The sequence below is a fragment of the Lissotriton helveticus genome, chromosome 9 (assembly GCF_964261635.1).
Source record: "Lissotriton helveticus chromosome 9, aLisHel1.1, whole genome shotgun sequence".
Classification (NCBI taxonomy): Eukaryota; Metazoa; Chordata; class Amphibia; order Caudata; family Salamandridae; genus Lissotriton; species Lissotriton helveticus.
The window spans coordinates 255,059,895-255,085,253 of NC_136070.1; the positions used below are offsets into that span (position 1 = coordinate 255,059,895).

General features: G+C 46.1%; 1 protein-coding gene across 2 annotated transcripts in view; it reads left to right on the top strand.

Annotated features, from left to right (window-relative positions):
• Nucleotides 1-25,359, top strand: part of FCF1 (FCF1 rRNA-processing protein) — a 120,116-nt gene that overhangs the window by 33,718 nt on the left and 61,039 nt on the right. For both annotated transcript variants that reach the window (XM_078659895.1, XM_078659896.1), the window contains exons 4-6: nt 1,173-1,321; nt 1,447-1,519; nt 14,014-14,101. In XM_078659895.1, coding sequence (XP_078516021.1) covers nt 1,173-1,321; nt 1,447-1,519; nt 14,014-14,101 — 310 coding nt within the window. The remainder of the gene's footprint in view (nt 1-1,172; nt 1,322-1,446; nt 1,520-14,013; nt 14,102-25,359) is intronic.

The following is a 25,359-nucleotide window of genomic DNA, read 5'->3' on the forward strand; positions in this document are numbered from 1 at the left end:
ATTCCCCCCCCCTATATTTATTCCAACGCCCCCACTTTTGATCCCATTTTCGAGGGCAGCTTCTACCTTTTTATATACAGTTTTCTCCGCTACCATAGCATGGTCCATGTCGTTAGTCCAATCCCGCAACCTTGGTAAAGTATCCACCTCCCACTTCTGGGCAAAATTTCTCTTTGCGATGCTTCAGCCCATGGTGGCCCATGATTGTTCGGTTTGGGTGAGGTCTGTTGCCTAATATCTCTCTGCTTTAGGATAAGCTTTTGTTGGTGTTTTTCGAAAACACTTTGAGCATTTTTGTTGTTATTCGACTGTTAAGCTCCTACTCATTCCAGCAGAGGCTTCCTTAAAAATGTTGCTTAGCCATGCAACTAGCCATATGTTTGAAATTGGCTTACCATCTGCCACTAAGATAATTTTGAAAGGCGCACCAAGGCTCAGGTAGCTTGTTTATTTGTTTTTTCCACAAGAAATGTAAATGCACTTGAAATTGGGAGATGTGGGGGCAAAACAAAACTCTTTATCAAGGTATTACTTAATTCTTCCCTTTTTTAAACACAGTCATTGCAGAATCGATGGATGAGCCTGTTCACACATCCGTACCATTAGCTAATTTTCAGTGACCCTGAAACTTGATTTTTAAATTGCTGCTTCGGGTCCCTCTATTCAATCAGGAGGGTAATACATATGAGTTGCTTTGCCACAGCTTGGATACTTGCACCTTACTGTGGACCTTGAGATGTAGGAATCGTGAAAGAACTGGATGCATCTCTGCCAACCTCTAGAAGTACAAGGATATAAAATGGGCACAGTTATGGTTTTCAAAATTTAGCTAGGAAATATTCATATGGCAAAGGTCCCACGAGAAGAAAAATGTGCTGTACCGTTTTCTTATCAATAAGCTGATGCCGCATAACATATCTATAATACATTTAAAAAGTGACCTGCAGCACTGGAAACGTAAGTTTCAAAAGACTGACTCATCACCACAATGGTGGACTGGTGTGAATTATCTGCATATTCTTGCTCTTCGATTTTTCTTTGAGGATGGGATTTTGCACTTGAGCATTTTATTTCTGTGAGAGGCTTATTGTGCAGAAAAATTCTAGTGTCTCTAGCGTTTTGTAATGTTTAAGCCATATGTAACACATATTGCTGATCTCTTCTTTTCACAGCCCCCAGCACCCCTCCTGTCTGTTTTTCCAGTACAACACAAACCTGGGACCACCCTATTACATCCTGGTAGACACCAACTTCATCAACTTCTCCATAAAAGCAAAACTGGACATAGTTCAATCAATGATGGACTGTCTTTATGCCAAGTGTGAGTATGATTTAGTACAAAAGATTATTCTCTTACCATAGTTTAATAGTGGGTAAATGATTCTTGCCATTTTAATGTGTTCATAAAATGTATATATGTTTAAGTACATGACTCTGTTTTTGCAGGTGTCCCTTGTATCACGGACTGTGTAATGGCAGAAATTGAGAAATTGGGTCAAAAATACCGTGTAGCTCTCAGGTACGTAAAAAAACCAGAGGGGTCAAAAAGAGAATAGCTGGCGGAATCAAAGTCAAACGGGAGGGTGTCTTTATAGAGCTGGGAACATGAAATGAAAACTCACAAGAAGGATGTTTATGGATTCACTTTTAGCTATTGGTCTGTATATCTGACACTGAAATGTGTAACTTTGCAAGACCAGCCCTCTGTGAACCTCAAATTCAGTAACGTCCATTGACTTTTTGTTCATACTCCTTGGAATTAATGGTCATATATGCAAAATGTTACTCGTTTAAACAAGGGCTGCATACTATTACAACTTAGCAATGGTTTATTTATTAATAAAGATAATTGAGAGAATCCCATAAATGAAAAGCACATGCACCTATGAGGTCTTTTCATGGAATCCTGGCATAGCTAAGGGGGGTTTGGACATTAGAATTCGTTGAGTCCTATCATGGGACACATATTTCATCAGGATGTGTGGGGCAGTGCCTTATAAGCATTGGAGGTAGCTGGTCTTCACTGGTACTTCTAGCATCATGGTTAAGTGTCCAGCAGAGCAAAGTAACCCACACAGTGAGTTGTGTGTCCTATATGAGTTCAGGAACCTCCTGCTAAAGCTGTGCGAGCCAGATATTCTCTCTGAGCTCTGACCGCCTATCAGCCGGCCCCCGGTTCCCTGATTCCTCCTTCAGTGACTGAGCTGCAACAGCTCTGTCAGTAAGAGATGGGGACCTTGGTGGGACAGTGAACGCCCAGTTGCCATTGCTGGATGTGCTTGCCCTCACCACTCTCTCTCTCTCCCTGCCCATGCAACCATGCTTGTCATTTGTTTTGCCTGGATGCTGGCGCTAAGGTTTCATCAGCGCTCAGGAAACAGTGAACTAGAGGTTTGAACTGTCTTCTTCTAACTATTATAGAGGCTTAGCACTGTACAGTATGACTTGATGCCAGTGGGGCACCCAGCTACCCACCATATCCTAGGATGGGAGGAACAGACTTGCATTAAGTCTGGCAGTGCTTCCTTGCTCAATGAAAGCAGTGCATGAGCTTGGTCAGCTTGGCTTTACAGTTCAATCACATGCAGCTTCATAGCCTGGTAAGAGGAGGCAGTAGCTACATGGAGTGTAGATATTAACACACTTTGAATGACACTTATAAATCATGGAACACCTTGAATGGATATGCAGCATGTGAAATCCACTGAACAAGTGGCTTTCCCAACCCATGCTCAGGACTACTTCTGTTTAATCTACATCTGCATAATAAAAATTATTGCAGTAAAATGCCTAATTACTTAAACTATAGAGTTTATTGAAATTGAATGAAGCTTGCCCTGACACATGGCGATTGGGAAGAATGAGCAGGCAAGAGAAGAGTACAGGCCTCGGCAGGGAGGGGGTCCAGTAAATAAACAAACAAGCAGCAAAAAGGCTAACGCACCATGATCTACTGAGAAAATGAGAACAAATAATTTCAGAGCTTTTAACTCCATGCAAGTGCCATAACCTTCTTTTTAATGTAAGCTGTATATACTATCTCTAGTGGCCCTGATGCTTAGCTACTCTTCCTCATGACTTGCTTCTTCGTGGGGACATACGCAATGGGGCAAGGTTAAAATGATTGGCTATCTCGATCTGTGTTCCATTTAATGCCCCTCCTCCCGCCTTCCATCAAACTCCATATCTTCTGTCCTTGTGACTCTTTGGAGTCGGGTTCAAAAGAGGAGACCAGGGTGCAGTTTCTAGAAATCCCCCTTGCAGTGGGGCTCGGTGGAGGGTGCTCATTCCTGCCAGTATGGCTGCTTAGATAATTGTTGCTGTATAATGTAATTTGTTGATCATCAGAAATCTTCAATATATGAGGAAACCTGCTCGAAATTTGCTGCACAAAAAATAACATGGCAACATAACTTAAATTGTAAACTGGTTATTTGACTTTGAGATCTGACCTGGAAGATTTTAACTCTGCGGACCTGAAACACAACCGGGAAGAAGACTTGGCTCTGGCATTGATTACTAGTGCCAGAGTAGCTGAATGCTCAATGATATTGAGAACAGACAGACGAGCAAGCTGACCGGTCAGGCATGGGGCTCGGAGGAAGGGCACAAACATGGACTTAAGACATTCTTGAAAAGCACTGCGCTTAGAAAGCAAATTTCGTCCAAAGTGCTTCACATTGTTCCACACCCACATCACCTTATGTTTAAAATGCTCCTGGAGGATGTGTAAAGGAAGCACAGGCTTTAATATTAAATCACAATGTTACACAAGAGCAAGTCAGTGACCATTTTTGAAGGGAGATAGACGTTTGGTAATACTACAAGTATGGTCACCTGGTAAAAATATCATTGGCAAAACCAGTATGTCTGGGTTACAAGAGTGCCTCTTCATTGATTGTGGAATTTATTACTGTGTCACTCATCATACATATATAGACCTGTGCATTCATTCATCCACTTTTTGACTCATTCTATAATTCACTCATCACTCTACAATACTCTACATGCACTCACACACCATCAACGAAGAGCCACATTAATTTACAAGCCAGACCTACTAACTTTGCCAATACATATTGACAGACAATGTTTGTAACGGTACAAATCTAGCTATAAAGGCAGCGGAGTGCTGTACAAAATAATTATTGTTGTTAGACTATTTGCTAAGTACATCATTATTTCATGAGGAATCTCTTGTCGCAGTCACGTTAAAGCAAACTCGACCACAGCCATCTGGACCACACTAGCACAACTTTGTAAACAGTGATGTTTTTAATTTCTTGCACAGTTTATTCATCAAAATTTACGCATTGCAGTCCTGATTGCACTGTCACTTAATCGTTAAAAGTCAGAAGTATCATTGCATTAGCAGAATCTCTACAGAGCATGTTTTGTAAAATGTACTGCTTAAAAACCTGGGGCCACTTCATGCCTGACGCTCCATGCGGACAGCTTTAAATTGCACGCTCTGTCTAACCAGCTGTGTAATATAAGTGGGGTAAGAATTATATATTCCAAGAAATAGCTGTATTTTGTGAGTGTTTAAAACAGGCAAAATTATAGTCTGACATCTTGAGGCAGACAGAGTTACCAAATTTTAAAAGGCATTGATAGTTATAATCTTTTGTGGTAAATAAAAAAAAATAAAAGCTCGGTGTCGGGGTTTCAAGTAACAATTGCATGCTTTAGTAACTGTTGCCCCCTGTCTACTCCGAGATTTAAAAATAAAGTAAGATACCTCACCAGGAGATGTAGAAGCCAGGCTCAATAGGTGTGGTAAAAAAAAACGGGGGCTCTATACGGAGTTCAGCCCAAGAGCGATAGAGGCCCATCCTCTGGAGGTGCATTAATCAGCCATAGTTATATGAAGTCCAACAAGAAGCAACAGCAATCGCATGACACTTAAGTATCCAAAAAGATACAATAATGGGTACATCCTGTTAATGCAGAGGATCAAACACTGCACCACCAGGCAATAATAAGCATTGAGGAAACCAGGAGCAGTGGGACCAAACTATTGGGAATGCCCAATATTAGTTAAGCCTTGTAATTTGGGCCATGAAGTCCACCAAGGAGTATTGCTAGCCCAGTTTATCTTTGCATGTGTATTATGGGAGTATTGCAAGAATGCCACCAGTACATCTGAGGATGGAAAGGATTTAGGTTATGAAACAGAGAGAAAAATAGAGGTGTGATGGAAAAGACTGGGGTGTGAAACTGGGAAAGCCTAAACAGGGAAGCTGCCCTACCTTGATGGCCTGAGAGGAGGTGTTAAGTAGAGGTTAGAGAATGGGAGAGAGATGAAGATTCTAGTGTCTATCACGTTTTGTAATGTAGAAGCCATATTTAACACACATTGCTGATATCTTCTTTTCATAGACCCTGGCAACGTTTCTGTATATTTTTCCAGAAAATTACAAACCCTGGGACCAACCTATTACATCTCCATAGAGATCAACTTCTCCATAAAATCAAAACTGGACATAGTTCAATGACGGACTGTGTTTATGCCAAATGTGACAACCACATAGTAGAAGGAACTTCCTGTAGTTTGGTAAATGGACACAGAGGAGGGGGTGGAAGTATCACTACACGTACACACATCAAAAATTAGCAGAGCAAAAAAGGAATAGTAAACTAACAAAACTGCTTCTATCAGGCAGTGTAGCACACATGGTGCAATTTTAAGCACCAGATCACTCAGAAAAGACAACCCCAGCAACCTCAAGTTCAAATGAGACTAACTGTTGAGCTTTTTCTCCTCGAATGGCCTGGCTCTCCATTCAGTTCGTACAAGAACATCATTTTGTTCAGCTGGCACCACAAGCTGTCCATTATGAATCTAGGTTGACGTCCAATTGTGTTAGACTGACTATGGGTCAAGCAGAGGCTACAGGGCCACAGCGTTGGGGCTGGGGTCATTTGTCTTTGATGGGGTACATCCTAATGTGGCTCTACAAACTGGGCAAGCTCGATCCTTTCAGCACTTGACTCTCAGTGGTAGCAGTGGTTACAGGCTTTTCAGGAGTTCATTAACATGATTGGAAGAGATTGGTTAGTGTTCTAGACATAATTACCCTAGCGTATGGAAGGTTGGTAGATGGGGACAGCCTTACCTGGAAGTATTAGCCTTAAGACCAGACCCCAGGTATTTGATACTTTAGTGTAATGTAGTATTGAGTTTTACTGTGTAATAAGTACTTTTCGTTTTATCAAAGAGGAGCACTGGGCTGAACATACACAATATTGCCTTCTTCAGAAGCCTGTGGATATCCACAATCTCTCAATTGTGCACGCTTGGTGAGTACCACAGCTTCACAGGTCTCTTCTTCAGTGGTGCAGATTACTCAGGCACATACGACCAAGTGCCTCAGCAATCTCCACAGGATTACTTCAATTACTCAAGCTGTACCTCAGGCCAGTGTTGGCCCTTTCTTTGGCAGTGCAGAGTAGTTGGGCACTCAGACAAGTGCAGGGACTGTGAAAAGGCTTACACCACCTGGGTCAGGTACTCTTGTGTTCGAGGCATGTGGGCTGCTGAATTCATATCTGTGCATAGATCGCCACCTAGTGTTGGGTCCGGATGATTGCACATTGTTGTCCTGGAAGAGTCTTCGAAGTATCACAAGATAGGTGGCTCTTCCCGCGGACTACAGTGCGCATGGGCATCCTCTCTATCCTCAGATTGTTTTTTTCCGCCATTGGGTTCGAATGTACTTTCGAGCACTCCAAGTTCGGAATCGAAAGAAACTTTTCAAAAAGGCCAAAAGGCCTTCGGATGCGTCGGTATTGTATTCGATCGGTACCGATAAGTTTTCTTCACCACTTGCTTGCACTCCGGTCGTCTAATCGGGCCGTTAGGCCTTCTCGACGCCACGTGGACCAACAGTCGAAGGAACGCAGTCCATTCAAATACTGCCTGCAGTGCAACTCAAAGTTTCCGCACACAGATAAGCATCCCGTGTGCAACAAATGTTTATCTCCAGACCACAATGAAGATAATTGCATAGCTTGTGCCCAATTCCGGTCAAAAAAGACGATCCGGAATCGGCGGGCAGCAAGGCAAGAAATGCAGAGGTCGGCACCGGAGCCCGAGAATATCTTCGACGATGAGGAAGAACTAGTTGACGCCGAAGACTCGGATCAAGAGGACGATCAAAACTCCGAGCACGACTCCGAATATTATATCGACGAGGAAGAACAAATCGTCAATATCGAGGAATACGGTCAAGACATCGTAGCTGTCGAAGACGACTCCGATGACAACGAGGGGCGACACTACACCACTATCAGAGACTCAGGTCGAGGCATCGCCAACAGGCCTTAGCCAAGATCAAACTACTGGTTCTATAGCCCCGCCATACCACCCGGCTAAGAACATACAAACAGAGCCTTCTGAGACACGTAATCCAAGGCCGGTTTAAACGAAACCGAAACTCATTGACACGACAGTCTTCGGACCGAACGGTCCGAAAACAGTGGTAAAGCCTGTAAAGGACGTCAGACCGACAAAACCGGTCGGAAAGCCTCAAAAAACGATCCAGGCACCAAGAGTGGTCGAACCAATTAAAGGCATCGAACCAAAGAAGGTCTAACCTAAAACTACCACGCTAAGGCAAAAGGCTGTGTAAGAGGAGCTCATCCATCCAGACCCCTCCACAGAAGAACAGTCCAAGCTATATATTGACCTAAATACTGGGAAAAGTGACTGTTTGTACAAAAAAGAAAAGACCAGTGCCTGCTGAAGACTTTTCTAAAATTCCACTCAAAAAGAAGAGAGACTGTGCAACCTCTCCTATTCTTTTCCAACCTATCTCTTCAGCTATGCCTACTACTCCACATGCCACATACTCACCTGCACGCTCTGACTACAACCCAGATGAAGATCAGGACGCAGATGTGGGTATTGGTTATCCACAAAACCCATATGTAGACCCCAATTCACAACCATGGGGGGGGTGAGCTAGACACTGAGGGGGCTCTACCCATTACAGACCCTACTGTATACCCAGCAAAGCCACCATAATGTAGACATGCATTCAGATGCTATAGAAGAAGATTTTCTATTTGATACACTATTAAACATCAGAGAGAAGTGTCAAAACACTCCCCATGTTAAAGGGCGACCTAAAGCACGCAAATTACATATTCAAGGATACTGCTAGGGCACGTGTCATCAACCCTAGAATAGTATAGGGCTGCACCAGTAGACCCTACTTACATCAGGGGACAACTGCCTTTAGACTCATTGGTGGTATCCAACGCACGAAAGCGTGCTAATTCACAAACTACTGGAGAGGCTCCTCCTCCTGACAAGGAGTCAAAGATCTTAGAAGCATCAGGCAAGAGAGTGGCAGCTCAAGCAGCAAACTCATGGAGAATAGCCAATACTCAGGCCTTGCTAGCCAGATATGACAGGGCGCACTATGACAGTTTAGAAGGACTTCTCCAACACTTACCTGAGCCTTTCAAAGAGCAGGCCGATGAACTTATACAGGAGTGAAAGCTCATCACCAATGCCTCCATTAAGTGTGCTCTAGACGCGGCAGATACAGCTGCTAGATCTATTAACACAAGCGTACTGCTTAGGAGGCACGCATGGCTTCGCATATCTGGATTTAAGAGTGAAGTACAGGCCACAATTCTTAACCAGCCTATAAATCCAGATTTTTTGTTTGGTCCAGCAGTTGACTCCATTCTGGACAAAATGAAAAAGGACACTGAGACTGCAAAGTCCATGGGAGCTCTTCAGTCCCAACAACACAGAGGCTCCTTTCGTTGCTCCAATTATAGAGGAGGAGCACGAGGTAGCACATCGCAGCAATCCTCCACATACAAAAGTAACACGCAATCCACATACAATAAAAACACAAACAGGGGTGGATACAGAGGAAATAATAACAAGGGCAGAGGTCGTGGAGGCAATGCCAATAGATCCTCCACTAACACCAAACCGTGACTTCTTGGCACTACCCCCAGACCATATAACACCGGTCGGGGGAAGACTACAACAATTCCTGCCAGTCTGGTCAAACATCACTACAGACAAGTGGGTCAGGCAAATTATCCAACATGGCTATTGCCTAGAACTCGCATCAACACCACCCAACATACCGCCCGTACACCGTCCAATGTCACAGGAACATATAACATTACTGCAACAAGAGGTCATCAGTATGCTGCAAAAGGGGGCCATAGAACCAGTCCCATACCAACATCAAGGAACATGAGTATACTCACTATACTTCCTCATTCCAAAGAAGGACGGTTCTCTCAGACCAATATTGGACCTCAGGCCCCTCAACCTGTACATTTTATCAGAGCATTTTCATATGCTCACTCTCCAACAAGTCTTACCACTGCTGCGCCAGGGAGACTTCCTAGCAACTCTACCCCTCAAAGACGCATATTTTCATATACCAATACACCCTGCTCACAGAAAGTATCTGAGGTGTACTATTCAAGGACAGCACTACCAGTTCAAAGTCCTCCCATTCGGTGTGACAACAGCTCCACGGGTGTTCACCAAATGCCTAGCAACAGTGGCAGCACATCTCAGAAGACGACACATTCATGTGTACCCATATCTGGACGATTGGCTAATACACGCGCCATCGGTCCAGCAATGTGCCAGCCACATGTCAAACACTATTCATCTCCTGCACAGTCTAGGCTTCTCGCTAAACTACCCAAAGTCACACCTCCAACCCTCCCACGTCCAACAGTACCTGGGAGCGACAACAGATACACTGGCAGCAAAAGCATATCCAAACGCAGCACGGATCAACGGAATGCTAATGTTAATCCAAAGGTTCAAACCACAACACTCATTGCTGGCTCGAGTGTTTATGCAACTAATAGGCATGATGGCCTCGTGTATATTCATAGTCCCTCATGCCAGACTACACATGCGTCCGCTACAGGAGTGCCTAGCACGGCAGTGGAACCAGGCTCAGGGACAATTAAAAGACCTAGTGTTGGTGACCAGTCGCGCATACAACTCTCTGCATTGGTGGAATCCACAAAACCTTTGCAAAGGACGACTGTTCCAGGAGCCTGTCCCACAAATAGTGATGACGGCGGACGCATCCCTGCTAGGCTGGGGAGCCCATGTCCTGCATTACACAGTCCAGGGACTATGGACTGTACAACAGAAAAAAATGCACATCAACCTACCAGAGTTGATGGCGGTCTTTCTAGCCCTAAAAGCGTTCAAGAAACACTTATGCAACAAGACTGTGTTGATCCGGACGGACAACATGACAGCTATGTATTATATTCAAAAACAGGGAGGAACACACTCCCCACAGCTGTCGCACCTAGCTCAGAGTGTGTGGAAATGGGCCATTCAGAGGAACATGTTCCTAATGGCAGAACACCTCCCAGGCAAGGACAATCAAATAGCCGACCTGCTCAGCAGGCACAGTCAACAGATGCACGAATGGGAGATTCACCCCAATGTGCTCCAACCATTCTTCCAGCGGTAAGGACAACCAGAGATAGATCTGTTTGCCACAAGCGAAAACGCAAAATCCCAGTACTTTACCGCCAGGTTCCCACATCCGCAGTCGCAGGGCAATGCGATATGGATGAACTGGTCAGGCAAATTTGCGTACGCCTTTCCCCCAGCTCCATTAATACCGCTAGTGGCACGCAAAATGCGCCAACATTCGCTGACGCTAATCCTAGTTGCTCCCTCATGGGCGAGGCAACCATGGTACACAACAATCCTAGAACTGTCGGTGGTGCCTCATCAAAGACTGCGACTCACACCCAGTCTTCTAACTCAGAACCATGGAGAAATCCAACACCCAGACCCGCAACAGCTAAACCTGGCGATCTGGCTCCTGAAATCCTAGAGTTTGGATACCTGAACTTGCCTCCAGACTGCATGAATATTATCAAAGAGGCAAGAAGACCCACTACCAGGGCATTTTATGCAGCTAAGTTGAAACGTTTCGTCATTTACTGCAGTAACAACGATATCAACCCATTAGATTCTTCTACGCAGAACATCATTTGCTATCTCTTGCACCTACAACGTTGCAATTTAGCCTACTCATCCATCAGGATACATTTAGCTGCGTTAGCAGCATATCTCCAAAACAGGCAACACCTTTCACTGTTTAGAGTGCCAGCAATTAAAGCATTTATGGAGGGACTCAAACGAGTAATTCCACCAAAACACCCACCTTCACCAGTCTGGAATCTAAACATCGTTTTAACCAGACTTATGGGACCACCTTTTGAACCACTACACTCATGCGAACTACAATTTCTTACTTGGAAGGTGGCTTTCCTTATTGCCATTACTTTACTTAGAAGAGTTAGTGAGCTTGCAAGCCCTAACTATTGAAGAGCCCTTCATTCAAGTACATGCAAATAGAGTAGTTCTCCGAACCAACCCTAAATTCATGCCAAAGGTGGTATCCCATTTTCATATAAATCAAACCATATAACTGCCGGTGTTCTTTCAAAATCCACAGACAGTAGCGGAAAGGGCCTTGCATACTCTAGATGTCTAGAGAGCTCTGCTCTACTATAGAGATAGAACTAAGGCATTTCGAAAGACAAAACAGTTGTTTGTTGCTTTCTCACCGCAACACAAAGGCAACCCTATTTCAAAATCAGGTATAGCCAGATGGATCGTTAAGTGCATTCAGATATGTTATTTAAAAGCAAAACGCACCTTAACAGTTCCCCCTAGGGCGCACTCTACACGCAAACTAGGGGCATCCATGGCTTTCCTAGGGAATATTCCTTTACACAAAATTTGTAGAGCAGCCACATGGTCAATCATACATACATTTACCAAACACTATTGTGTAGATGTACATTCCAAACAGCAAGCTGCTGTAGGACAGGCTGTTCTCAAAACTCTTTTTCAGACTGCTGCAGCTGACACAGGCAGCCACCGCTAGGGGCGATACTGCTATACATTCTATGCACAGATATGAATTCAGCAGCCCACAGGCCTCGAACGGAATATGCTACTTACCAGTATGCATCTGTTCTTGGCATGTAGGGCTGCTGACATTCATATCGCCCACCCGCCTCCCCGGTGCCTGTCGCAGCTGTAGCATTCATTCTTTGCATGGACATCTCTTACTGTACTATACTCCATCTCTGCCACAATGGCGAAAAACAATCTGAGGATGGAGATGGAGAGGATGCCCATGCGCACTGTAGTCCGACGGAGGAGCCCCCTATCTCGTGATACTTCGAAGACTCTTCCAGGACAACAATGTGCAATCATCCGGACCCAACACTAGGCGGCGATCTATGCACAGATATGAATGTTAGCAGCCCTACATGCCAAGAACAGATGCATACTGGTAAGTAGCATATTCCTTGCACCTCCTGCAGGGACAGTTCACATCTTCCCCCTTCTTTCAGGCAGTACTTTCCAGCTGTTCCAGGACAGGGAAAAAAAATTTCTTCCACATCAGACTCCAGGTGATATCCCCTCACCTGGAAAGCAGGCCCCAACTCTGGTTGCGCAGTAGTACTCCTTGCACTGTGTGGAGCACACCCTCATTTGTCAAAGAGAACTTGGAACTGAAGCAAGTGGGTTAACAACTCCTGCTTTCATACAGGGATGGCAGTCAGGGGATGTGTATTCTCTGTCTGCACCTTTCAGAGCCGGTTTGGGGTCAGTTCTCCTTTCATGTGTCCTTCTCAGGCTGTCTCACAGGCGCATCCTTTGTCTGAAACGATGCTTCTCACAGCATCAATGTGTCCTGGCTTGTGCACCCACGAGAAAGGCACAACCCAGTGTGAGCAACGGCACCTGACTATCAGCAGTTCCACTTGCAGGCTGCCCCCTTCTAAAGAAACCTTCTGAATCTGATGGTAGGCACTGCTGTCCCACCCTTCACCTCTACCATCCACCAAATGACAGTGCCAGGAAGACTAATCAACAGCCCTCTTAAGCAAAAGAACCTAATTGAATTTCTAAAAGGAAACCCGTCACCTTTCTCCCTGCTTCACTGTCTGGTTTTCCTCCCCCTACACTAAGGAATGTCAGCAATATGCTTCCACTGTCTGGGAAAGTAGCCTCCCCTACATCTACTGTTCATGAACTGGCAAGGGGCTTCCAAAATGGTACACACCGGCCTGTGCTACTCTGGTTCGCTTAGACAATGATTCAGTATGTAACAGGTTCATCACACACAAAATACATGTATCCCTGAGCTCAGTATCTTGTCGCTGTACTCTAGTTCACCTTTTGTTGCAGAACTTTACATGAGTGGGCCAGTAAACCCCACGCATGACACAGATAAAAAGGTCTAGCACTGCAGAGTTTTTAAAGCGCAGTATGGTGGTTCCACTGCACTGTAAAAGGGACATTAGTCCTCTGCCACTATGAAAGGTGCTCTCTGGCATGTCCCGGATTAGACTTTTGTCAAAGAGCAGGTCCTGGCCTTTGCGCACATGCTAGATTAGCATGAGGCTGGGCCAAAATCCCCCAAAACTGTATACCAGACACACTCAGTTTGGCATGCAGGGTAAGGCACGCAAATGTACACTAAGGAGGGAACATTCCTGTAGAATCAAAAATGAGGCAAGCTGATAGCTTATCTTTAGGGCACTCTGAAAGTAAATCAAGCACTGGACGCCATACACTACTACAGTCACAACGCAAGCACTTACTCGTACAAAGTTAGAAGATTACTACACTGGGCCGTTCTCGCTGTTAGAATATGTAATATTGGAACTCTTTCTCTTGACTAGTCATTATATTGAACACTCACACAGTCAGTATGTGCAACACTGCAGCACTCTCACTGTCAGAGTTCCTGTTGAAAACGAGATTTTCTCTAGCAGTCCATATATTGCCTGCTCTGTAGTGTGCATGTTTTCTTGTATTGTGTAGTACACAAATTTGGTAGGCTATAATGCCTTTAGTTTCTGTTTGTATTCGCTGATTTGTTGTCCTTTTTCTCTTGCCTCTTGTGTCCTCTCACTGTTTTACAGTTTGACAGAAGCTTTTTCTTTCTCATTCCATAGAATAGCTAAAGACCCTCGGTTTGAGCGCCTGCCATGCACACATAAGGGTACCTACGCAGATGACTGCCTGGTGCAGAGAGTCACTCAAGTAAGCCCGGTGTCGACATTCCAAAACATATACTTGCTAATCCCAGCTGCACCATCCTGAGCTGATGCCCTAACCTCTCAAATCATTATGTGAATGCTTCCTTACTTGGCTGCACGTGAGCAGCACTGTACAGATGCTACAGTCGTCTTGTCTAGTTATTAATGCTGTTTTCCTCATGGCATGTAATATAGTCCCATTCCCAGTACATCTTTAGGATAATGAGCTTTAGCTAGATAATTTGTCTTATTGTGAATCTGTATTCTTTGAGATGTCAGCATTTGGAAACAAGGTGATTGCATTTAGATCAGAATAAGCCTCCTATTAATGGGTAAACATGCTATTTGTAGTTCACATGGTGCATTTCAGGTATCATGTGACTTGCCCATTTATACATCGGAATTTCTTCTAACCCAAGAGTGCAAAGGTAGTCATGTACGCCTGTGGATGCCATGGATTGGTATCCCTTTAGGCTTAGGCTTAAAAGAAAATTTATATATTGGTATTTGTCTGTTATTTTTGTTTGCTATAAAATTGTCACAGAGGGGCACTTGGGATGGGAAGGATTAACCTACCACTCAGGCAACGTAATCTCTAAATTACATTTTGGAATTCAGGAGAAACTGTGAGAAAGTGCCCTCTTTCTGCATGGTATGCCCCCAATTTTTGCTGAATTGCTGATGTTCTTTGACTGAGTGTGCCCTGGGCTCCTGCTAATCGGGTACCCAGTGCCTATGTTCCTTCCCTAAAACTGCATTGAATCCTAAACCCAATTGGCATCCCTGGCCACAGGTGGGCCCCTAGTAAATGATACCACAGGTACCCAGGGCACTGTGACCAGGGAAGGCTCCTAAGGGCTGCAGCACTTATTGTGCCACCCTTAGAGGCCCTACGCCTTTCCACACACACACACACACACACACTGCCTTTGCAGGCTGCATGAATGGTGCAGAACAAAGTGAAGAGTCGACATGCACACATCCCTGTGTGCCATGCCCACAACCCACTGCCCTGGCCACCCCTCCAGCTGGGTGCACTATGCCAGTGGTGAGGGTACAGGCGCATGAGCCCTGTACCCCTACAGTGCCCAAGTCCAGTCTTGGGCATTGTAAGTGCAGTGCTACCATTAAGAGTATATGGTGCTGGGAGTTTGTCATTACGAACTCCACCGCGCCATTGTAGCTACACTGAAAACTGGGAAGTTTGGTATCAAACGTCTCAGCACATTAAACCCACAATGATGTCAGTGTGGGATCAATGTAAAATGCACGATGGAGGGCATCTTAGAGATGCCCCCTGAAACTCGACCAACTTCTAGTATCCCGACTGAGTGACTGCCACCAACAGACCTGTTTCTGGACACCTGGTTCTAGAGCCTGCTGCTCTCGGGGGCCTGAAACAATGCACATCCTGGGGCGAGGTGCCAAGCCTCCTCCCCCAGAATAGGCAAGGTTCACGAAGGGGAATCTTCAAAGGCATTCCGCCTTTGTGAGCCTCCCCAGACCATTTCCTGCTTTCAGCAACTGGTCCCCACTGGTTCTACCCCCTACTTAGGGCGGGAGAACCAGCGGGGAAAATGAGTGAGGGAAAGAGGTGTGCCCAGCTCTGCCAACTCCACCCCTTTGGTGGGTAGGCGAGGTGAAGCACAATTCTGAGTCCCCACCATCTTGAGAATGGGGGGACCCAACCAACCAGAGACAGGCTCCTGCCCCCCTCCCTCTGGAGGGTGGCATGATAAGGGGTGTACCCACCCCAGGGAAGGGACCCATTGGTCCCTGCCCAGTACCTACTTGTAACACCCCTACATCTTGTATTTAGGGGGCACCCTGAACCTTGCTTCCTCAGTTCCAGAAACGACAAGAAAGAAGATAACAAGAAGGACCGAAGAACCATGCAGAGCTAACAAGAGAACAACGCCCACTGACTGGAACCCAGCCCTATAGGCCTGCCTCCCCTCAAACCTGCTCCTGCGAAACCACTGTGTGTCCTGCAGCAAGCAACCTCAAAATCCCCGGAGGACCTGCCTGCCTTCACTTCCAAAGACTGCTTCTCCGTGAACACCGGATTTGTTCAACTGCAGCCTCTGGCAGCAGCCGTAGACCGCAAATCCAGCCCACTCTGCACCCGACGAACCCGGCCCGAGCTAGAGTGTAAAACACCAGGAGGAGGTCTCCCAGGCGATTGTAACCCAAGATCATGAGATCCCAGACCAGCCTCAAGAACCCAGCCGACGCCTGCAGCCTCAATACAGAGGACCCCCTCTACCGCGACAAATAGCGGGTAAGACTCTCCGACCTCAAAAGGCAACCTGCACCCGACGCCCCACATGCCCTGTGTGCCACAACCAATGGTGCCTAGCCAACCCAAGACATCCCAACTTACCCCTCAAAGTGGTGGTCGCACCCAGAAGGTCTTCGTCTCTGAGCCTGCAGTGTTTCTTTCGACCGGAGTCTCTCCATTGAAAACAGGGCACCCAACCTCTAAACAGCACCCTGCACCCGGCCCCCCTAGTGCTGCAGAGGGTGCACTTTGGTACTACTTTGTTTCCCCATTTGCCCTGAGCTAAAGTCCAGGAGCTTTGCTCCCACAACCCAGTGGCCTGCTTGCCAGCAGCCACCAACCGGAGGTCCCCTATCCCCATTGGATAACATTGGGCCACAACACTCTGCACCCGGCCGCCCTAGTGCCGCTGAGGGTGTAACAAGAGTGCATCGCTAACCCTGGGGGACCCCTGAGTCTTACCCCAAAACCTTAACTCCCACAGTCGATAACTTACCTTTGAACCGATAACCTGTTTTTCCTCCACAGGATAACATTGACAATTTTCTTCCAAAAATTTCTAAGTGTGGAGTGTTGAAATCTAAAAATATTCTTTAAATATCACACGAATAACCAAAATGTATTTACTTATCTGTTTGCAGTAAATGTCCCAGTGCTGAATCTAGGTATCCAGCTCTGAGTTAGAAAAGGAACGTAAAAAATAACGGTAATTTACTGAAAAAGCATATTCATTCCAATGTACTGTATTTGCTAAGTATTGCAACCTATTGCATCCACTGTAAATCAAACAAAGTACAATCCCTATTGCATTTTCAAACTGCTCTACATTCAGCAACTTATTACAATAAAGTATTTAATGCTTACCTGTGCCAGCCTTGCTTGGTTCTAAAAATATAACTGTATATTTTTTATACAAAAGCAATTGGCCTAGAGTTCGGTTCTTGAGTGTGTGAATTAATTTGCTGACTGAGCGTGTACATCAAATGCATAACACTGTCCTCTGATACTGCCTTACTGCTCGAACACTCTACCACAAATAGAGAGTAAGGTTCTATCTAACTTTAACCTCTGCCTACCTCTGGGTATCACCTGGACTCTATACACACTATACCTCATTTTGGTGTAAAATATATATAGATATAGATATATCTCCCAGATCGGTTTCACAGTGCCAGTGTATGTGGCGCTCCTCTGCGGTGCGTTGCTCCTGCGGTAGAAACCCAAACCGCTATATTATCCAGAAAAATTCCCCGGTCTCCCGGGAAAAACGGGCCGCACTCGTCTTCGGTTACTTCGATGATTATTTTATTTTTCTTGCATTTCGTCTTTAACCAAGCTGAAAATAGGCAATGGAAACTCCGAAGCGTTTCGGCATTACAAATGCCTTGCTCACGGTAAGGTTTCACATATATTACTCATTTTTAAACTATTTTCAAAATAAATTACATCACTTCCTGAAGGGATCAAATTTGCGAGAGAATGTAAATATTTTACCTTCAGAGTAGTCAATCGTGTCTCGTACAAATTTGGTGTGCTTTCTTTGACGGACAACCTCCTCATGTTTTTCAATTTGGCTCTCAAGATCCTCTTTGAATTTTGTCTTTTTTTTTTTTTCAAACTAATTTTATTGTATCAGACATGACTCATGCAGTGCCCTGACATCGAGAGTTCACTGCCACAATCAACGTATCTTGATCATTATCAACAATGTTATGGCGACCGCATAACCCCCCCCCCCCCCCAAAAAAAATCCCCCAACAAGGAGTATCGAAAAAAGAAGCAAATCTCCCCCCTCCCCCACCCTCTTGCGCAGTTGCCACCCCACCAGTTCACTGGAGCAAAATCAGGCCTGAACAATATACACAGTACACAGATAGTGTCTTTGCTTAGTCCGACAATCAGGGGATCAGAGGAACGGCCTCCTCCGCCGGCGGGTCCAGGTCAAGGCCCCGATAATCCGCCCACATCTTCCATATCTTGTAGTGTTTACGGGGGCACCCCCTTGCAAACAAAAATAGGCTGCTCCAGACCCATACTAAAGTCAATGCTATTCTTCCAGGCGGCAAGTGACGGGGCCCGGGGGGCCTTCCACGCTCTGGCAATGTCGCGCTTAGCCAATGTGAGGCCCAGGAGCAGCAAGTGTCTCTTATACCGGTTGCCCCCCACCCCAGCCATGACATGTAATAGTGCTAGCTTAGGGTCCATCTGTACCTCCCATGCAAGGACCTCCGCCAAACAGCGGTGCACCCCCTCCCAGAACCTTCGCAGCGCAGGGCAATCCCATACCGTATGCAACAGCGTACCCTCCCCTGTGCCACACCTAAGGCATTCGGGCGAGGCAATCAAGCCCACCCTCCACAAGCGCTGCCGAGTATAGTAAGTGCGATGCAGATATCGGAACTGTATCAAGCGAAGGCGGGTGGAAATCGCCGCACCTCTAGGGCTCTCCAGGGCCTCGACCCAGTCCTCCTCGTCCAACTCACCAACGTCCCGCTCTCAGGCAGCCCTCAAGCTGGCCAGGTCCGACGAGCAGTGGCGCACTAGCGTCTGATAGATGCGCGACATTTTCATATCGGGCAACTCCCCCATGAATATCTTGGCCTCAAGGGGGCTGAACTCCGGGAGCTGTTCTAGGTTTGTTAGGTAGGGCGATATAGCATGACTGAGCTGGAGGTACCTGTAAAACTGGGCGTTGGGCATCCCGAATTCCTCCCGAAGTTCCGCAAAGGATTTAAGGGTGCAACCCGACAACATGTCACCCAGAGTGGAGATGCCAATCGCATCCCAGTCTCGGAAGCCCTGCAGGGACATCAGTTGGGGCAGCCGTCCATTGTGCCACAGGGGGTCTCCCGAGTAAGAACGTTCCACCATCCCATTCTCCGCTGCGTCTGCCTCCACACGTGGAAGACCACCTGCGTGGCCACGGGAAGGGACCGCCGCCTCGGCGCCGAATAGAGCAAGGTGTGCAGCGAGGCCGAGCCCATCAGTATCCGTTCAACCGCATAGGCCGGATCCCCCCTATCTCCATACTACCAGTCATTCAATACTAAAAGGTGTGCCGCTTGATAGTAAGAGAGCACATCAGAGGTGGCTAATCCCCCCCGTATAGGAGGATAAAAAGCAGGTCTTAAGGGCCACCATCGCGACGCCCCCTTCCCACAGGAAGCTACTCAGGGCCGAATTGAGCCGACGGAACCAGGCGGTATAACGTGCGGGTGATTCTGCAATTGGTACACCAGTCGAGGCAGCGCCACCTTCTTGAAAATGGCAGATCTGCCCTGGATGGACAGCGGCATCTTCGCCCACACCTTAATATCCTCCCGTGTACGGTCCCACACCGGGGTGAGGTTGCGGTCCCGGGAAACCGCTGCGTCCTCCGTCAAGTATACTCCTAAGTACTTCATCCCGCCCGAGGCCAGCTGCAGTCCCGACGCCCAGTCGCCCACCACTCGATAGCCGCCCAGCGGCCACAACGTGGATTTGCCCGGTTTTCACGTACAGGCCCGAAGTTTCACCGAAGATTTGTAGGATGCGCAGGAGTCGTGGCCCAGAGCGAGCCAGATCCGTAAGAAAGAACAAGATGTCGTCGGCATACAACGCGATCCTATCCGCATGGTCAACAGACCACCGGAATCCCCTGAGTTGGGCGTCGATCCGGACCCACGCCGCCAGAGGCTCCATGGCGAGCGCGAAGAGATACTGGGAGAGAGGACAGCCCTGTCGCGTCCCCCGCAACACCGGGAACGAACGAGAGGCCGCCCCCCCCCCCCATCGCACCGATGCCGTTAAGATTGTGTACAGCAACCGGATGTAACCCAGGAATCGCGGCCCAAAATTCGGGCGCCCCAGCAGGGCGAACAAATAAGTCCAGCTTAGGGAGTTGAAGGCCCTGTCCATGTCCGCCAAAAATAACGCCGCCGGTTCCCAAGGCGCTCCCAAGTGGATACCGCGACCTGGGCCCGTCTGATATTATGCCGAGTAGCTCTCCGAGGCATAAAGCCCGCCTGATCAGGGTGCACCAGAGCGGTAATGTGCGGTTTGAGCCTTGTGGCCAGGGCCTTCGCCAAGACCTTTGCCTCTGTGTTCAGCAGCGAGATCGGCCGGTACGACGCATGGTCCTCCGGGGGTCGTCCAGGCTTCAGGAAGACCACCACCTCGGCGTGCCGCCAATCCTGCGGAAGCGTACCCGTCTCGCGTGCCTCCTCGATAACCGGCAGTAGATGGGGACCCAGCTGAACCAGAAAGCGACGAAAGAATTCGCACGGAAACCCATTGGGGCCTGGTGCCTTACCCGAGTTAAGTTCGCCAAGCGCAGCTCCCAGCTCTTCGTGTGTAAGCGGCTGGTCCAAGAGATCCCACACTTCATCCGAGACCGTTCTCGGGGGGAGATCATCAATGAAGCGCTGAACAGTGTCCGCCTCCAGGTACTCGCGGGGCGCATACAGCTCCTCGTAATACCCTGCAAAACTCTCCGCCAAGTCCACAGGCTCGAGCACGGGCACCCCCTCCGGGGAGACAATCCGAGGCAGCAGCTGGGCGTGTAAAATGCCCTGACACAAGCGGTGTAGCATCTTGCAGGACTTGTCGCCCCATTGATAGACGCGACTACGGGTAGCCAACCAAGCCTGCCGCGCCTCGTCCATGAGGGCCGCAGCATGTTGCTGCTGCGCCAGGGCCAATTGTCGCCGTACGGGGCCGCCCCCAGCCTCCCGGCTCCTACGCTCCAGCGCCTCTATGTACGCCTCACGCCGCGCTGTTTGGCCCTACGGCCCGCTGCGCACCAGGAGATGTCTACCATGTCACCAGGAGATTGCAAGGATAAGTTATCGTTGTTAGGACTCTGAGTACTACAGTAAATTTATCAAAGACTTTGCTGCTAAAGTGGAGCCATTAAGAGAGTTAACGAGAAAGGATGTAGAGTGTCTTTGGAGTAGTAGACAACCAGATGTTTCTGAAGGTATAAAGATTGATATGGTTTCTGCACCTACGCTTAAACTGTTTTGTTTGAATAGATTATGTGTATTGACTGTAGATGCCAGTTTTTATGGTTTAGGGTGTGTTTTATCACAACGTTTAGGTAAAGAGGAGTGGAACGTTGCGTTTGCTTCGAGATCTTTAAATCTCACCGAAAGAAGATATGCAGTCATTGAAAAGGAGTTGTTGGGTGCGTGTGGGCAGTGGAACATTTCCGTAACTACATTTGGGGTGCAAGATGTTTGATAAGAACAGATCATAAACCGTTGGTGGTTATTCTTTCACCTGGTGGAGGTCTTAGAGCAACTGCTCGTATCGCTAGATTAATGTCACGTTTGCAGGAATATTGTTTTGACATGGAGTATGTCCCAGGTAAGCTTAATGTGACAGCAGATTGTTTGTCCAGACTGCCATGTGCCAGCGAGGAGGAAACTGATGATGAAGAAGTTGTGGTTAGCATAACTGAGACTTTATCTGAGAAATTTGTTACCATTTCTGAGGAAATGTGGATGAAAGGCATGAGCGAAGATGCTGTTCTGTGTCAAGTTAGGGATTACATCAATTTGGGTCGGCCGTCAAAAGCCAAATTCAGGTTGAGATAATGCCTTTTTTCAACGTTGCTGAGGAGTTAGTCTTAGAAGGAGATTTGTTGTTTAGAGGTGGAAAGTGTATTCCTCCTACATCTATCAAGAACATTATTTTGTCTATGAGTCATGAATGTCACATGGGAATGTCGTCCATGAAAAGATTAATTAGATCCAATTTTTGGTGGCCGGGGGTAAACAGGTTTGTTGATAAGTTTGTGAGAGAATGCCCTGAGTGTATTGAACGTGATAAGATGTGTAGGTGTGATCCTGCACCTTTAATACCAGTGAAATGGCCTGACCAGCCATGGCAGAAGTTAGGTATTGATATCGCTGGTCCTTTAAATTTTTTGCCTCAAGAGTGTAGATATGCCATTGTTGCTGTTGATTACCACTCCAAATGGCCCGAAGGAAAGTTGGTACATCATCCTAACACTGATAATGTAATTCTGTTTCTGAAAGAAGTTTTTTCTCGGGAAGGCTTTCCTGAGTGTGTCATAACAGATAATGGTGTGCAGTTTAAATCGTTAGAGATGTTGGAGTTTTTGAAATCTTATGGTATAAAACATTGTACCACTGCATTGTATGAACCACAAGGAAACGGACAAGTTGAGAGATACAACAGGGTTCTCAAACAAGACATACTATGGGCACGTGGTTTTGGGGGACAATGGAAGGAAAAGTTGAGAGAAAAGTTATGGTTGTATCGTATAACACCTCATGCCACTACAGAGGTATCACCTTTCAGGTTGTTGAAAGGTAGAGATCCTGTATCGAAATTGTGTCCTTGGTGGTTCAAGAAGAGCATTGAGTGTCACAAATCTGAGATGAACATCAATGATGTTGCTCGCAATGTGCAGATTAAGCAAGACAAATGTAAATGCAATTACGATACTAGAATGAAGGTCAAACAACCTACATTTGTGGTAGGTGATTTTGTAAGAATTCGCAAAGCAGGATATATTTCCAAGGGTGAAGCTAAGTTTGGTAAACCAGTGAAAATTGTAAAGATTAATCGTAACAGTGTTGTGACCCAAGATGGTAAGGTGTGGAATGTTAGAAGAGTGTCTAAGTGTACATCTTAGTGTTGTTATTTTTGCTCTTATAAGTTTCTTGTTTCTTATTTTCCTTAGGGGGGAAATGTGTTACATCCTCCATGTACATTTCCCTTTTATTATGATTTTCAGTTGCTGTATGTATTTCCCTTTTAATAGAATGTATCTTTTGTTATGGCACATGCACACCATTCAGTGATTCTATTTGGAATTGTAATGTTATGAAATGTTGGGAGTTGGAGAAATCTTTCTGAATGTTGGAGTACTGTGCTGCTGTTCTTCATTAAACCTTTGGACTTAAAACTGGATTTTTCTCAAGTTTATTACAAAAAGGGAAAAAGAACTTCCTTCATGCTTTGCAGAAGCAGTGTGAGTGAGAGGATCTAACATGAATGACATGAACTGACGCTGATAATGTACTGAGCACATGTACTTCTACTGGCCAAATAGATGTTTTGTCCAGTACTTTCCAGGGAACCAGCTTAATTTGTAGTTCTCTGGAGCAGGGAGAAATATTCACATTAAGTGTGAGGTTGAGCACTATGTTCAACAATGAGCAGCAAGATTGTAGTGCCAGGAACAGCATTAAAGATAAAGCCAAGGTCAACTGACCCATCTCTAAGTCACAAGAAACCTGCTCACCTTCATAAAAGTGAAGTGGGTCTACTGCTGTTGTGTGTGCGTTTCCCCATGCATGCTTTTCCTTAGGCAATAACGTGGGGGTACTGACAATTAGATACTCCTGCATACCATTTATTTTTTTATTTTGGCATCCCCAGATTCCAACGAAAGTTCAGCGGTCAATCAATGAATTTAGAGGATGGTAACGGTTGCAAACTCAATAGACCACGGCACAGTAAATCACACTCAATAAAATCAGTTTGGCTTCTAATGTATTTTCAAACAAAAGGCTTTTCTTTATAGTTAAGCAAAAACAGGGATAAAAGCAGCTAAAACAGTTTATACAGAGAAAACCCATACGTTTCTGGCACCATCAAGGGCTAACCTATAGATTTTCTATTACAAGGCTGTGTTCGGGTTGACTTGAGAAATATTGCTACTTATTGGAGCTTTTACTGATTCCCAACTCTGTGCGTGCGTGTGTGTGTGTGTGTATATATAGATATATATTTATTTCTGGCACACTGAGTGTTTTATGAAACTTGCGCTGTCAGCAATGAGCTGTAACATCTGCTGCATTATGATATTTGAACAATACACTAAATTTCTAATTGAGCTGGGCCCTGTGATTTATTGACTGTTATACTACTATTCAACTTCTATGTGATCGATTGATTTGGGTTAGTAGATCTATGGATGTATTTGACCCATTGGACCATTGCATGTGTTCCAACCCAACACTTTTATAGTATTTCAGCTCCAGAGTTTTATAGCATGGGCCCTTATGTCCACAGCTATCCTCTGGCAGGGTTTTGTGCATCAGTGGCAGAATTCTTCTGAGTCACCATTTTATTTTCTACCAGTTAAGTCAGTGGCGAAGAGGTGCTAAACATACATAAGCAATGTATGTTGTTGAATCTTGTATGTTTGCACTCTCCAATAGCTTCTTGGTGGCCCAGGGCTTATGGTCAGGCAGCTTAGTAGTCTGAACTCTGTAGCAGTTTTTCCCTCACAAATAGTCCAAAACCATTAAACACAAAAGAGTCTGGGGGGGGAGAGGGGGAGGGGGGGGGGGGGGGGTTTGGCTCGCGCGTGTAATCAAAGCAAATTTGAAGGTATGGATGTTGGAACTGACAACTCTTGAACTAGATTTTTTGGTTTTTGCTTGCACCCACTAGGTTCATGAGCTAGACCACTACGCTCAGAATTGAGATTTATAATCTGCTGCAGCTGTGGCTCTAAACTTCAATAATTCAGGAATTGTTTGAGTTAGGAAGGCCATTCTCTTTAGTTCATAAATCTGGATGTCTGCCTTTCTTCAACTGAACCCAAAGAACTCTGAGGTAAAGAGAAAAAAAGGTTGTGTCTTAATAGGGCTGGATTTTGGTAGATCCGGGACCCTCCCCCTGGGATTCCTGGCAAGTCAGAGAGTCTGAAACCCATTACAATACTAATCCTGGAATGATCTTGCTAGTTCCTCAGTTACAAATTTTGTAACTATTCCTGGGAGATTCTGGCTGGTGGGATCGGCTCGGAAGTCGGGAAACTCCAGTTACGGGATGAGAGCCATGGTGCTGGCCCTGCTCTGGCAAATGCAAGTGGTGAGAGGGTGCCCAGTTCCGTGTTGATTTTTTTTTGCTTCTTCAACTTACCCGAAGATTTAGATCTTGATGAACCAGCCTTTGGAACAGGACTGGACCTGGACTTAAACAGCTACTTAGACCGTCTCGACCCAGAGTTCCCTTGT